The sequence below is a fragment of the Lampetra fluviatilis genome, chromosome 38 (assembly GCF_964198595.1).
Source record: "Lampetra fluviatilis chromosome 38, kcLamFluv1.1, whole genome shotgun sequence".
Lineage (NCBI taxonomy): Eukaryota > Metazoa > Chordata > Hyperoartia > Petromyzontiformes > Petromyzontidae > Lampetra > Lampetra fluviatilis.
In genome coordinates this window covers 7,798,865-7,813,356 of record NC_136312.1, presented here as the reverse complement: position 1 = coordinate 7,813,356, position 14,492 = coordinate 7,798,865, and the positions used below count along the sequence as shown (strand labels likewise).

Here is a 14,492-nt window from a genome sequence, read left to right as displayed (position 1 = left end):
GCCATGAATCAAATTAGAGTATCTCGGAGATAGCTTTGTGATATCCGCTTCCACGGGCCATTCTCGGACATGAAGGGTTGCATCAATAACACACGACGTTAAAGACCCCGTTACATTCTCCGAAAAAAAGAATAGTCCATAATTTGGCAAATTTGAAAATTACCCACAACTAACTCAAATAGGAGAACACAAAATGATGAGTGCCCCCCTACTCTGAAACTACCGCAAACTTGTGTGGTGAAACTCGAAAGCCTTGCACTGTGTTCTTTTGATTGGAAGTGCTGGAGAAAATGCTAAAAAGTTAAACGAAGATTTCAATTCTGCCTTTTGTCCAGAGACGGAAGATCCCGGACAAGCCCGTGACGCATTGCGCCAATTGCCAGAAGACGAGCCCTCTCCACCTCAGGCTGCGTCGCTGCATGAACTGCTACCGCGTGGGATATTGCAACATGTGAGTTGTTTGTAACTGTATTAAACACAGCAGGCCATGTATGCTGGCGTTACCATCCAAATTTACTAGCATAAAGATTGCCTGCAAATGTTTTAATTGGGGAAAACCCACACAGTAACGTCTTCCCCTACTAGCAAACTATACTCACGTGTAGGCCGTTACTACGTACACTATAGTATTTATTTTGGCAAGTTATTGTTCTTTCTTCCTCCTTTACTTACATGGTACTCTTAAGATTGATTGCTGAAGGGCGCTATACAAATCTAAATTATTATTTCACCTTGTGCCACACGGGGACAATTTGCTCCTGGGATCCACAAGGCTAAGCTGCCGCAGGCCATTGTAATTGTTGAGATGAGGTGTAAGGTGCTTGTAGATGCTGGGCCATTTAAGTGCTCTCCAAATGCAAATCCTAAACTTAATTTGCCTGAATTTAGAAATATTTGTAATGATGAACGTAGTATTATAATGACGTGGTGAATGGAAGATAGTAATGGTCAAAACGATATCCTTGTTGAAGTGTCAAGTATTGCTCCTGGCAGTTTGTCCAATCAGTAACCTACATTGTCAGATGTAGGGTTTCTTGCCGAGAGAAATGGCACGGATTATTCGGCAAGCTTATTTTTTTATTTGATGTTTGACACCCAAATATAATGGCCTCTTGTGAATGATCGGTTTTCTTTCAAATATGTTTGTGGCCAGGTGTAATTTGAGCCACTGACCCGACAAGTCAGGAGCAGCTAATAATTAAACCGGCACGCATGCAAAAGGCACGATGGACGTGATTAATCCACCCATATAATGAAGTTAATTGTATCACTATTGATTCCTACCACTGTAAATTCTACGTGTATGTATGTATTTTGAACCTTTTTCGCACTGCATATAGCCAACCGTTCCCATTTTGTGAATTGCATTGTGACTTCTGAATCATGATGTATCCCTCCCGGGAGTTATGCTGGGGGTGAATCATTATCCATAAACATGTGCTGTTGTGCTTAACACTTGCGACTAGTCGCGTACGGTTTGGGCTTTCGTGTTGAATATGCTCACACCTCAGTTGTACAGATGCCTTAAATCTCTGTCTTGCATCTCTATCTTTCACTGGTAGGAATTGCCAGAGAAACCACTGGGTCGAACACAAAAGTCAATGCGAGCCCGAGGCAATCGGCCTGCCGTTCCTCGTGAGCATCCCTGAGTCTCGGCTTACTTTTCACCGACTTGCACAGATCATGGAGGCGTATGCAAGGTGAGCTATCAAAGAAATACCCAACCTACTTATCTCTGTAAGGAAGAGACAACCTACAACAACAACACAAACCGATAGCTTTTTCTGCAGCTGTAAAACTATACTGTGTGTCACACACTGTCTGGCATGGGTTGAGCATGTCAATAATGAGAAAAAAATACATTAAAGGAGTTAAACCACATACATCGTGATTCTTGATTCCAACTGTGTGGATCCTTGAGTGTTCATCTCTCATGCGTGAGCTTTTCTCGGTACTTGTGATTTAATCTTGCGTGCACAATAACACGAATGCATCGGCCAAACTCAGCTTACTGACGAAGCGGATCGTTACCTGCGCAGGTATTCCGTGAACGTGTTCCAGCCTCCTGTTCAGCCCAGCACGGCCTTCCAAGATCCCGAGTACAGCTCGCCGTCCCCCACTAGGTCCGAGGTCTCCCCGCCGCCCCCATCGCCAGCTTCCTGCTCCGGGCAGAGCTACGCGGAGCAACCCTGCCTGGAGACGCAACTGCCGTCCGAGATCGACAACGAAGGCCAGGGCCTCCAGGCCTCCGGGCCGCAAGCTACGACTCGGGGCGAGCAGCGGGAGTGCGGGTGGAAAAATGCGGAATGGGCGGAGGAGCCGGAGTCTCCGCTCTTCAAGACAATCTTGCCGGCCGCAAGTGTTCGGTCTCGTGAAACCCCCACGCTTTTGCCCGCCTGCAAGGGAGACCCAAAGTGAGGCATGAAGCATTGAGCTGGCAGCACTGAGGTCTCATGGTTTTAAATAACGGGAAGCAGCAGCCATGTTCTTCGGTGTAAGCGAGTTATAATGATCTTGGGGTAGTCACTGTGGTAGCATACATCATGATTTTGAGACTGGTTAGTGGGTTATGCATATTTATATTTTAAAATATTTTACTTTTCCCAATGATCTACTAATCGAGCTACTGGCTCATGGCAGAATCGCAGGTCCTATTTCCATGTGCCTACATCTGTGCTCGTCGCCATCACCAACCTGCACTGAACATCTTGGTGAAGTATGGTCAAATAACCTCCGTGACCCGCATGGCACGGAGAGGCCCTCATCCAGCAATGGATTGACATGTTTTTTTCTGACTTTATGTGAACGAAAAGACACAAATTCGCCCGTTTTCTCATTGAAAATAGGTAAATTTCAAAATATCACTGTCCTGGTCACAAAAGTAAAATTTGTGGGGAATGATAGCCATTTTCTATACTTTTTAGGCATTAGCAATTACAAAATAACACTTACTACCCAGGAGCAAAAATTGTGTTACACAGTGTTATACGTCTTTGATAATCATCCCTTGGAATGTACCTCTTGTTTTATTCAACTTAGGCAGAGTGACGATCCGCAGGCAGACGAGCTCGAGACACTGAGAGGTGAAGATGGCGTCGAATTGAAGCGAGACATTGGCAGTGGCTGCCACGTATTGGGCCACAGGAGGATGCAGGAGCGGGTGGCAGCAGCGTCATCGCTCTTGGAAGCACGGGTTGAGAGCTCCTCCCCCCATTCCTGGGTGGAGGAAAAGGATGGGTCTGGGACCAAGAAGCCATTGAGGCCTGAAGGTGTGGCACATGACGTCTTTACAATACTGTGTGTGTGTGTGAAAACCTTAAACAGCAACTGTGAATTGGTGACTGCTCTCTGCTGCTAAAGCTCTTTTCTTTGCCTTTGGGTAATTCTGTTGCGTCTATTCGCTTATGTCAGTGTCCCCCCCCCCGCCTTCAATCCACACTGACCAGTGCGGTGAATTATGGTAAAGTAACCCCCATGATCCGCAAGGTTAAGAGAGGCTCTCATCTGACAGTGGATTGACAAAGGGCAGTACATCTGTGTGTTCAGTACTCTTGCAAAGTACAATACAATTGATTTACTTGTTTCTGTCGCCACTGATATTACGTGTTCATGGCATCCTTGCCCTCCTTGCTGCCCTGTTTACAAATTATGCGGTTGCCCTCTGTGCCACAGCTGCAGTTCATGGGCTGCAGCAGCAGGACAAATCATGGCAGGGCTGGACACCACAGTTTTCCATCAAGGTTATTGACAACAACGTGGAAAAAACCTTGAACCACCGAGGTACGTGACCATTTACGGCGTCTATGCCTCCCGCCTTCACCAACCCGCACTGACCGGCATGGTGAAGCTTAGTCAAACAACCATCATGACCCATGTGACCTGGGGAGGCCCTCTTTCATCGGTTGATTGAAGAAAAAAAGGCTGTACATGTGCAAAGGGTGTTCATTGAATTGCAGTCAAGATGAAAATTTACATTCTCAGAAATTGAATAAGCCACATTAAGTGCAAAGAAAATTTGACGTAATAAATGTTTTTGTTTAGTTATCAGTGACTATACTTCGACCATCGATGGTGATACGCTGCACAAACGCATTTAATTATGGGTAGTTGCCTGGCTTTTAATCCAGGATCTCTCAGCGGTGCTGGCTCTGTGCTCAGATGTGGTTTTAGCTCCTTGAGCCACCTAAATACCTTTAACGATCCTCGTTCAAGAAATGCGTTAGTGACAACGACACAACTGCGTGCATTGGTGATGCCCCCATGATGTAACAGATGGCTCCGGCGCCGGACTGCACACGACCAACGAGAGGGACCGAGCAAGGGATGTAGTTCATGAAACCAAATAAAATATTTTATTTGTTGGTACCATCTTATTAATGAGTTGTACCAACTTTAATGAAACGCTAAGAAAAGGTGAATTATGCCATAATCTTGCTTTGTAAGTATGTCATCACAATCCACCTTTAATAGCCACATGCAGAAATGGATATCACAAAGATGCTCACTGCATCGCGCGCTTTCAAATGTGCTTCTGCGGCCGTCTGGAATGCAGTTATGCACTTTTAAATCTAGATTGAAAACACATTTCTTTAGAACTGCTTTTGTGTTTAGTTTGTTGTCCTTCGCCCACATCTCCAATAAGCACGGTTGGCTACGTACAGTGCGAAAGAAGTTCAACATACATGTTTCCAACATATGTGCGACCTCTAGCGGTAGCAAATTCTGCTCTGGCTCATGGACTGAAGGAGGGAAAGGAAGCAATGAAGGCGGCCCGAACTGACGGTTGAAGAAGAAGATTTTGAGGAGAGCCTTGAAAGCAGAGAGAGAGAGAGAGAGGTGGGAGGGAGGGTAGGGGGACTGGGGTAAAATGCCTGGGAAGGGAGTTCCAGAGGACAGGGGGGTAGTGGCTAAAAGAGCGCGATAATAACCACTACGCTGAAATGCATCTGATCTGTGCAGGAGACTGCTTGTTGGACATCCCTGATGGGGCCCAGCTGGCCATGGACTGGAACAACAATAGCAAGCAGCAGGGCTACGTGATGGTTCAGCCGCGGGAATTGGACTGTGACGAGGAGTTGCCCACAGAGGTGGTGCACGCATTTCTCTCTGCATCACCACCGAGGATTCTGTTCAAGTTGCAGACCGTATAGGGTTGCCACCTCTGAGTTACAAAAAACTGGAACACATCATGGGAAGAGGAATTTTATCACAAAATCGTAAGAGGGAACTACATGTGTGTGAATTGTCTTGAGTGGTGTTATATAACCATTATTCAACAATTGACAAAAAAACTTGAACTTTTAATTTTCCGGGGAAGATTTACAGATTTTCCAGGATGGCTATCTCAAAAATAGGACAATCCTGGGGAAAGCAGGACAGGGGGAACACCTGAAAGCCTTGTGCTCCCCAACCCCATCGTAAAGGCTTCCTGTGCACTACTCTCCACAGGACCACGCGAGTAGCAGGGACCTCAAAGACTCTGTCTCAATGCCCATCTCCCTGCACCACTGTCTAAAGCTCTTCACCAAGCCCGAGACGCTCACGCCAGAGGAAGCCTGGTTTGTCCACACACACACATGCAAAGCAACGGCATAGATCCCCTGTAGAGCCTACACGGACTGTTTGGCTATGTACGGTGTGAAAAACTTCAACATGCATACACACATGTGTTGGTAGCGAGCACTTATGAAGCCTAGTACGGAGTATGAGAGGGTGTTGTAGCCAGTTGCCACACCTGGCATATCTCTGCCCAGTGCTGGTGTTTACACAACACAACAGGTTCAAGGCTGAGCTGATATAGGGAAGGTCCAGAACCGGTTCAGACATTCGTTACCGATGTTAACCGTGAGTTAGAATCAAACTTTCGTGCTCCAGAATTATAGTGCAATGCTCTTATGACTACACAACTGGCTCCCCTACACTGACGAGATCATTCATGACTTCATCTATGTGAACATTTGAGTCTAAACACACAGCTGTAGCAATAGTAGTTGCTGCCATTAATCACGAGGTATAATCAGACCCTCCACCCACTCAATAAATGTACAACTACACTTGCGCACGATGCGGTGAAGGAACCAAATTGTAACCCACCCAGTCTCTAATCCTGGGCTAGAGTGACACTGGAAACCTGTGGAATTACGCTATTTCACAAGATCCAAGGAAGGCCTGTACACATAACCACATACATTCAGATTGTATAAATCAATATTTCTGTCTGGATTTCCCTGCTTAAACATCCATCGGGCAGTGCTCATCTACATTCATGGCCCTTAGTCATTGGTGGAAATTCCACATTTCTTTAGCCAAGGGGTCAATTGCAGCATAGGACAACCACTTTTAAATTCTTAGAAAGTAATACTAGTTCGAATTCAAATCGTTGTTAGATGAGCACGTTTGGTATTCATGCCATTCTTATAGCGTCAGTCTATCACGTGATGGCGCTGTTTCACAGATTTGTTTTGTTTGCAATATTTTCACAGTAGGGGGCGATGTTGCTACATGGTTTTTTTCCAATTAGTTCACTTGCAAGCAGTTTCATTTGGAAAATCTGGACTGACACCGACGACACACATGGCCTAAAGTTGTTTTGATGGCACGTAGTGTTCTCTTTGTTAACCCATTCCGATGACATACGTGTACGGCATCTGAATGGAACCGGAAGAAAATATAAAATTACTTTATCGGTAACGAAGCTCCCACAAGGCCATGTGGGAAGGCATGTGACACAGTTTGGCGCCAGCTATCATAGAGTGTGGCCGTGTCGCTACAGTTCTCTGTGGTGAGTACAATGTCTTTAAAAACAACGGCGCTATGCCTCTTTAAATAAAACTAACGCTAACCGCTTACGCGTCCCAATATTCAGCGGTGAACGGGACCCCACCCTGCAACTGTCAGATGTGTCGGAATGGGAAAGGGTTAACTTGACGTACCTGCTCTGACGATGCCGTTGTCGTGAACACCGGGTCGACCTGGGGTTTGATGAGGGTGTGCGTGCACGTTATCGACGTCACCATCCTCATGCTGTTGTGCTGCACCCCTCCCTCGCATTTGTCTCCTGGCACCTTGTGATAACTTGATGCACGGGACGAGCGATACAACGTGAAGCAGCCAGACTCCTCACCCCACACTCACGAACGAGATCAGTGGTTAACGGGACACCCACCCTGCTGCAGCGTTCAGTCGTCTCGGAACGGAAAAGGGCAAATACAACCGCAGTCTTAACCGCGACCGACGCTGCCTTCTAGCTGTGAACCTCTGCAGCAAGCGGCAATTGTGCTACTGTTCCCCCATGTCACCGTCCACCGCCGACCACACCACTGCTTGGCCAGTGTCTGTGTTTGTCGGTTACGCAGTCCTCGTTAAAGCTGTAACCGCTGCCCCTTGCTCCGCGTCTCGCTGTCATTGCAGGTTGTGTCCCCAGTGCGAGCAACCCAGAGAGGCACTCAAGCAACTGATGCTGTGGCGGTTGCCGCCCGTGCTCGTTGTGCAGCTCAAACGCTTCTCGTTCTGCAGCTTCGTGTGGCGAGAGAAAATCTCCAACTTGGTCACCTTCCCTATCCAGTAAGCCACTTGTGTGCTTTTCCACTGGCACATCCAAGCCGTACCCGCGCAGGGCCATCACGGTATGGGCAGTGTTCCACTGGCCATTTGCCCGATCTGAGCCAGAACCAAACCGCGATATGCTGTCCTATATTTTTCAGATGTTTTCGACAGGTTGCGTGTGTATAGTTGCGTAATTTAATGTGCTTCAAACTCCGATCATGGCCAACACCAGTAATGATTATCTGCACCAGTCTTGGGCCTGCCTAAGGTCGACTCGGCCTCAAATGAGTAATTGGTGGCGTGTGTATACATCATTTTAGAGAGACAAATATAGCCGGGCGTGGTGCTGGCCACCCACCCCCTCGTGTGACGTGCCGGTCTTCATAGGTACTCACTAACAGCACTTGCCCTGGGCGCCTTCTCTAGGTCGACTCAGCATCGGAATGAAACTTAATCTCAAAATGAACTCTTGGGGAATTTCACAGTATGTCCATCATAGCTTCCCTCTCAAACGAGCTTGGAGGGGTGCGCATCTCTTTTACATCCCCCAAGCCACTGATTTTGAGCCATTGCATTTTATTTAAATTCCACATTATTGTGGTAGGGGTGAGGCAATCCAAAACCCAGCCACTGCATCTCCCATCGCTTTATATTCCGAAGCTTTCTCAACGTATCTTGCAGTTTCAGACGATTTTCTCTCAGTTTGCTTTCTAACCTCTTCCCCACCCCCACCACTGTCATTGCACTATTAATTACCGTGCTCGCTAATTCGCTGTCTAAAGTGGTGATATCAAATTTCATCTCCTTGATGCCCTTGGCGTTAGACAGGCGGGGGTGGTGGGGGGGTCACAGCGCACACTCAACAACAGCCCCTTGTCCCAGCTGCGAGAAGGGGACAAAGGGAGCGTCGCTTTCCTTACCCCATCTCCGTGCCACCAGGGGTCTTGACCTCAGCGAGTTCTGCGTGGAGGCGGCTTCTGGGGGTGCCGGTGGCGACGCCGGCGGGGGCGCGGTCTACGACCTCTACGCCGCCATCAACCACTACGGGGGCCTCATCGGTGGACACTACACGGCGTACGCACGGCTGCCCTGCGCCCGCAACAGCCAGTGCAGTGATATGGGTACGTCGATTCCAAAGTCATAATTTTTCTACTTGTTTACATGTGTATGTTGAACTTCTTTTGCACCATACGTAGCCAACCGTGCCAATCGGAGGTGACAACATTGATAATTATGTGGCACCTCCTGTAGAGATGCTGCTGGTTACATAAATCTATAAAATGGAGTTGCTGTTATGGTTAGCTGCAATTCAGAACTCGGCCGGTTCGATTCTATGTCCTGCAATTTTCTTAAATCCGCTCCCTTCCCAGCGGTTTGAATGGATGCATCGCAGGTAGTGGAAGAGTAGGCCAAACATTCCCTCTACAAAGGACTCTCTCGTAGCGTTCCCTTGCAGTGTAGATCCTTCCACCACCGGTGGCGTACGCAAGAAACTGCACGGCGGCAACTCCTAAGCAAGGTTTTTTGGGTTAGATCATGGAAATGCAAATGTGTCGTTAAAACCGCCGCCACCCGACACAGCCAAGGGGTAAGGTTTGTCACGTAAACAAAACGTGCCAATTAGTGACTACTTGAGCACACCGGTGTGCTGGAGAGTAAACCCACAACATTTACAATCAGCTTCATCAGACGATTTGCCACCAGCGAAACATCGTACTCAAATTGTAAATCTTGTGGGTTTACTCTCCAACACGCCGGTAATTGGCTGTGTCGGGTGGTGGTTGGTTAACGACACATTTACATGTACGCGATCTAACCCAAAAAACCCTAATTATTAATATTGGTCGTGAAAGCCTATGTGTTAAATGGCTGCAACTGTACCTTTGACCGTGCCCCCTCTGTGCATTGTAACTCTGGCTGCCCTCACGTGGACGCGAGCGAGCGGTTGTTCACGGCTGCCGTCGCGTGTCGCGAGCAGGCTGGCGCTGGTTCGACGACAGCACGGTGACGATGGTGAACGAGAGCCAGGTGATGTCGCGTCACGCCTACCTTCTCTTCTACCGCCGCCGCGACTGCCCGCTCGCCCCATACCTCAGGCGGCCAGCTGAGGCGCCGTGGACGCCCGCTCCTGCGCGACATGACCCCGCTGAGGAAATCATCATATTGGATGACGAGGAGGAGGAGGAGGAGAAGAGTGATGATTGGCCGGCGACATTGAATTCGGTGCGTCTGTGGTCTCTACTTGGCTTTGTTTTCACTGGGTTTCTCATCCAACTCCTTGACCGGTGGCTCAATGATTGTTTGAGCATGGAGCGGTACTCACCTCCTGTTTGCAGTGCTGAGAGGTCAAGGCACAAAGGTGCAGCCCTGCAATTACTTGCTCACGCCATTGCTAGCGGAAGGGGGTCCACTCGAGGAAGAATCCCTCTAGAGGGTATCCCTGTGATCGTAGATGCAAGTCCATACAAAAGATGATCACTTACATTTCTCACAAGGCGGTACCTGTCTTATCCACCCTATATCCCTTTAACTATGGAGCCCTTTCACCAGTGTGAAGATATTAAATATTTTCACACTGGTGGACCTTACCTGGTAAAGTAAACATTGTGTATAGTTTAGTTTCACTCCTGGGGTGCTCCTGCAGATGTTTTACTTCCAACTCCACACTGAACCAGCACGAGTGAACCTCTACCACATGACCTACACATTAAATGCCCATGTGACCACCCCATGTGACCACCCCATGTAACCTGGTCAGCGTCTTGTGGCTCGTTTGCCATATGAAGACTTTGACGTGCGGCTCATAGGGTCAGGATGCTTGGCCACATCTGGTCTATACAGTCAAACAGTGGTAGCTTTGTGTATCTGTCTCTCTGTTATATCACGTGACAATGCCATGTGAATGATGTATTGTGCTTTTTTTTGTCTTTGTGCGTACAGTGGAATACAAGGGCAAGCACAGCGCCGTGTTCCACGGAGACGTTCTCATCGCGTTCAACCACGAAGAACAACGCGGACTAGCTTTACAAAAAGTGTCAAGAGGCTTTCTCTCATTGACGTTGCACGACCACGCCGAGAAACATCGTGGAGCCTCGATGCAATCACGCACGGCAGTCGCTCAACCCAGTTCACCGTTTGTACCAATTTATATGAACATCACGCCGGGCGGGTGAGAATTCCACGGTTAAAAGTATTTATGCCACATCGTTGTAATATGGGACCTCGTAAAATATTTTACCAAGGCTCGCCAGAGCTTCGTGTAAAATGCATAACCCTGCCTTTGAATGAACCAACTGACAATTTGGTTTGCTATGTAGACCACAGGGAAGACAATGGACCCTGGCCAGCCTACATGTCCGAGAGCTGAACCAATCAGCAACACCAGCAGTTCTACGTTATTGAGGTTGGGAGTGAGAGGCTCAGTTCGGAGTCTGAAGAAGCTCCTGGCACGTGGAGGCAGTCATCCGAAATCACGCGTACAACATGTGGTGCAGCCCGAAAGCACACCGGAAAGTATCTCTACCGGTTATTTTCTTATTCTTGGTTTTTTCGGTAAAGTCACGTAGATAGGTTCAAATAAAATAACAAAAAACTAAGACGTTTTGATCGTAACACAAGCAATCGTCATCAGGAGAATGATCAGAATGATGACGATTGCTTGTGTTGCGATCGAAACGTAGTTTTTTCTTTATTGTTATTCTCTTTGAACCTATCTACGTGACTTTACTGAAAGACCCAAGAATATGAATTTCTGCAGTCACGAAAGCTTTAAGTCACGGTTATTTTCTGTTATCTATTAAATTGCTGCGCATACGCACTACCCCTCTGCCCTTCCGCAACCCCCACCACCACCCACGCGCCGTCTTTCACTCAAATCAACTTGGTGTGGCCCAGAGTTGCCAAGTCTCGTGCAGAGAAAAAGCAGCTTTCAACGCACAAGCCTGTGTGTTGAGAAAGGGGCGGAGCCTCAAGGGACAAGGGTGGGTCCTTAAGAATGCTGAGAGATGACACTGCTGAGGGTCGTAGGTTGAATCCAGACAGCTGCCGGTGTATTAATTGTGTCCTCAAGTGCAGTGAGTTCAACAACTACTGCGCATTAACACAATCGCATAACATTTGGGTTTGTATTTAAGTTGGTTTTATTTCAGATCTGAAGTTTCATAATACGCGAGCTGCACTGTCATGCTCCGCACATTGTTCTGTTGCAGGGCGGGTGGGGAAGTGCTTCCCCCTCCTGTGAACCAAAAGTCGATTGAAGGGACCTCAGAGGTAGCTCTCTGATACCGCTTCTATGGATACATACCATGGATTCATGGTATGTTTTTGTTCACCGAGGTGCCACTAGTACATAAAGAATCCCATATGAAACCTATACAACCTGTAAGGGGTAACCCAAAGTTTGTAGTCAGGATGTCATGTATTTATTTCTACCCTATCATAGATAACGGAATCGCCAGTGCTGCATTGCTGGTCCCACATGGTCAGTAGGCGGCATAACAAATGAAACCGTTTGTGACATTGCACGAATAATAATTTGCTGCGCTCTGACGAGTAGGTGCACGGTTGGCTACGTACGGTGCAAAAGAAGTTCAACGTACTGTACATGCAAAGTGATTTCCCCCGATTAGCACGGTTGGATACTTATGGTGCGAAATAAGTTAATACATTAAGGGTCCAAATTTGTATGACGTCAGTCCTGTACCGGCCGCCTTGCTAATGCTTCTGTGTTTCGAAGGGAGGAATTTTATTTGGAGAAGCCAAGCATCTCATTTGTGATTGATCGCCTTGTCACGGGGTGGTTCGTCACGCAAGCCAATGCAGCGTGATGTGTTCTGCAATTGCGAGTGGTTGTGTGGGAGGAGTCGTTAAGACTGAAGTATAAGGCATTAAAAGGACATTTGCCGTACATATTTTTGTGAATATTTAATGGTTCGTACTCATGAATACATTTCGTGTGGTATTGTTCAGCGCCGCTATAACGGGCGTTCTTTTGTGAATTAAAGGAAAACTAAACTCGTAAAACAAACAGCTGTTTTTTTTATTGCAAGTACACACCAGGGCTGCACTGCCACCTTTTCTGACGTGACTTTGAAGTTCCATGGCGCTAAAGTAATATAAAGTCAGAATGAAACGTGCAGTGGGTTCCTACCAGTAAAACTCTCCATTTGTGTGCAACTGTGGTCATCCATAACAGACGATGCAACATGTGACGACGCAATGCCCCGATCCACAAATACGGAGACATTACGGCGATAGCACGACTCTGCTGCTCGTGACGCATCTGTCTGGCTTGATCAACCAGAATGTGAAATTGTAGTTGTTGCTCTGCATCTACATCAGCCATACGAAAGAAGAAGCCAGACGCATGAAGTGCAGCGGTTTGATAACCACAACGTATAGATCACCTTTAAAAACAGGGTTTATTGAGGTTTCCATTCATTTAAAAAAGGCACACAATTGATGGAAGCGAAATTGAGGGTTACAATCAAAGTTTTTTGTTGTTGCAAATAAATGTATTGCTTCCTTACACAAGGTTTAAACAGTGATTTTTGCAATGCTTGGAGGCATTTAAAGTCCACATTCGCTAAATATGTCGAGACATTCAGGTGACAGAACAGACTGCAAACGAGCCTGAGTATCCAGATGTCAAAAGCACGGTTCAAACCCCATCTACCACAGCTCAGATGTGCCACAACAAAACTTTTCATCCATGAATATTGATATATATAAAGCACTCGTCAATAACACCGCCTTTCAGTGTTGCCGATTATATTCATATTTTAAGACAGTGTTAGTTTAACACGTGTAGGCTTTCGTGACCAATATTATTCATTATAAACGTTTTTGGGTTAGATCGCGTTATTTATAAATGTGTCGTAACCCTCCATCACCCGACACGGCCAATCAGCAAAAAAAAGTGTCACGTTGACAAAAGACAAATAGTTCACTACTTTAGCCCACCGGTGTGTTGAAGAGTGAAACCACAACATTTACAATTGTAAATGTCGGGTGGTGGAGGGTTACGACACATTTATAAATAACGCGATCTAACCCAAAAACGTTTATTATGAATAAGACAGTGTTGTTGAGAAGGGTGTTAAAATTTAGTTTTATCCCATCCAGTACTTTGAAGGGAAGGCACACGTGGGCGATATTTTGAAAATGACGCCGCCGTACCGAATGCTACTCGCAAACGGCTACGTGGCACTGGTGAATTATATTAAGATGTATTTTTAAATCCTTTATATTAAGTTCACTTGCTTGCTTGCGCGCTTACGACCGTGCAAATCTTTTGGTCGTTTTTTAACCCACTTCCCGTGATCCAATCGAGCTGACATTTTGCACACAGACTCGTTGTGCGTGACAATTTATTTTCGTTAAAAATTTCAATAACTTTACACTTTTTAGGAATTTGTTAAATATTTAATTACCAATTGCTTAATGGTGGCAGGCTATCATCTGACCCATAGGTGGCAACCATCTCAAGCCAGAGGACGAGATGACTCTAGCCGCCACGCATATAAAGGATTTATAGTGAAAAACTTTGTTTTTACGGGTTCATTTTTAACCCTCGTGTGTTATTCTAGCCCTGGTCACACATCGGTGGTGCACGCGCACAGCAAAAGGATAGAGGCCGTTTAAACATAGCCAAACTTTCACAATATTCCAAATATTTATCAGTTCGATAATCCCTGAAACAAATAAGGAGCATTGTTAATATGGGGGTATACCTTATAATGATTAATAACATTCCCCAGCAAAATATATGGTAAGAAACTTAGCTTGGCTAAGTAAAATGCCTCTATTGACAATAACTTTTACAAAAGCTAAAGTGTATACCGTATCAACATTGATAGTTAACATTACCACAAATAAAATTTGCACAAAAATACAAAAAAGGATTGTTATACACCGATACCTGAATTAGGCTATCCTGTGCACGTAAC

At 46.4% G+C, this 14,492-nt stretch overlaps 1 protein-coding gene across 4 annotated transcripts in view; it reads left to right on the top strand.

The window, feature by feature from the left end:
- LOC144945605 (ubiquitin carboxyl-terminal hydrolase 19-like) overlaps nucleotides 1–12,619 on the top strand; it is a 34,823-nt gene extending 22,204 nt beyond the window's left edge. For all 4 annotated transcript variants that reach the window (XM_078874117.1, XM_078874115.1, XM_078874116.1 and 1 more), the window contains 11 exons: nucleotides 336–451; nucleotides 1,563–1,700; nucleotides 2,040–2,414; nucleotides 3,040–3,269; nucleotides 3,673–3,780; nucleotides 4,960–5,087; nucleotides 5,449–5,558; nucleotides 7,411–7,563; nucleotides 8,485–8,666; nucleotides 9,524–9,768; nucleotides 10,486–12,619. In XM_078874117.1, coding sequence (XP_078730243.1) covers nucleotides 336–451; nucleotides 1,563–1,700; nucleotides 2,040–2,414; nucleotides 3,040–3,269; nucleotides 3,673–3,780; nucleotides 4,960–5,087; nucleotides 5,449–5,558; nucleotides 7,411–7,563; nucleotides 8,485–8,666; nucleotides 9,524–9,768; nucleotides 10,486–10,566 — 1,866 coding nt within the window. In that variant the 3' untranslated portion in view covers nucleotides 10,567–12,619. The remainder of the gene's footprint in view (nucleotides 1–335; nucleotides 452–1,562; nucleotides 1,701–2,039; nucleotides 2,415–3,039; nucleotides 3,270–3,672; nucleotides 3,781–4,959; nucleotides 5,088–5,448; nucleotides 5,559–7,410; nucleotides 7,564–8,484; nucleotides 8,667–9,523; nucleotides 9,769–10,485) is intronic.
- Nucleotides 12,620–14,492: the final 1,873 nt, after the last annotated feature.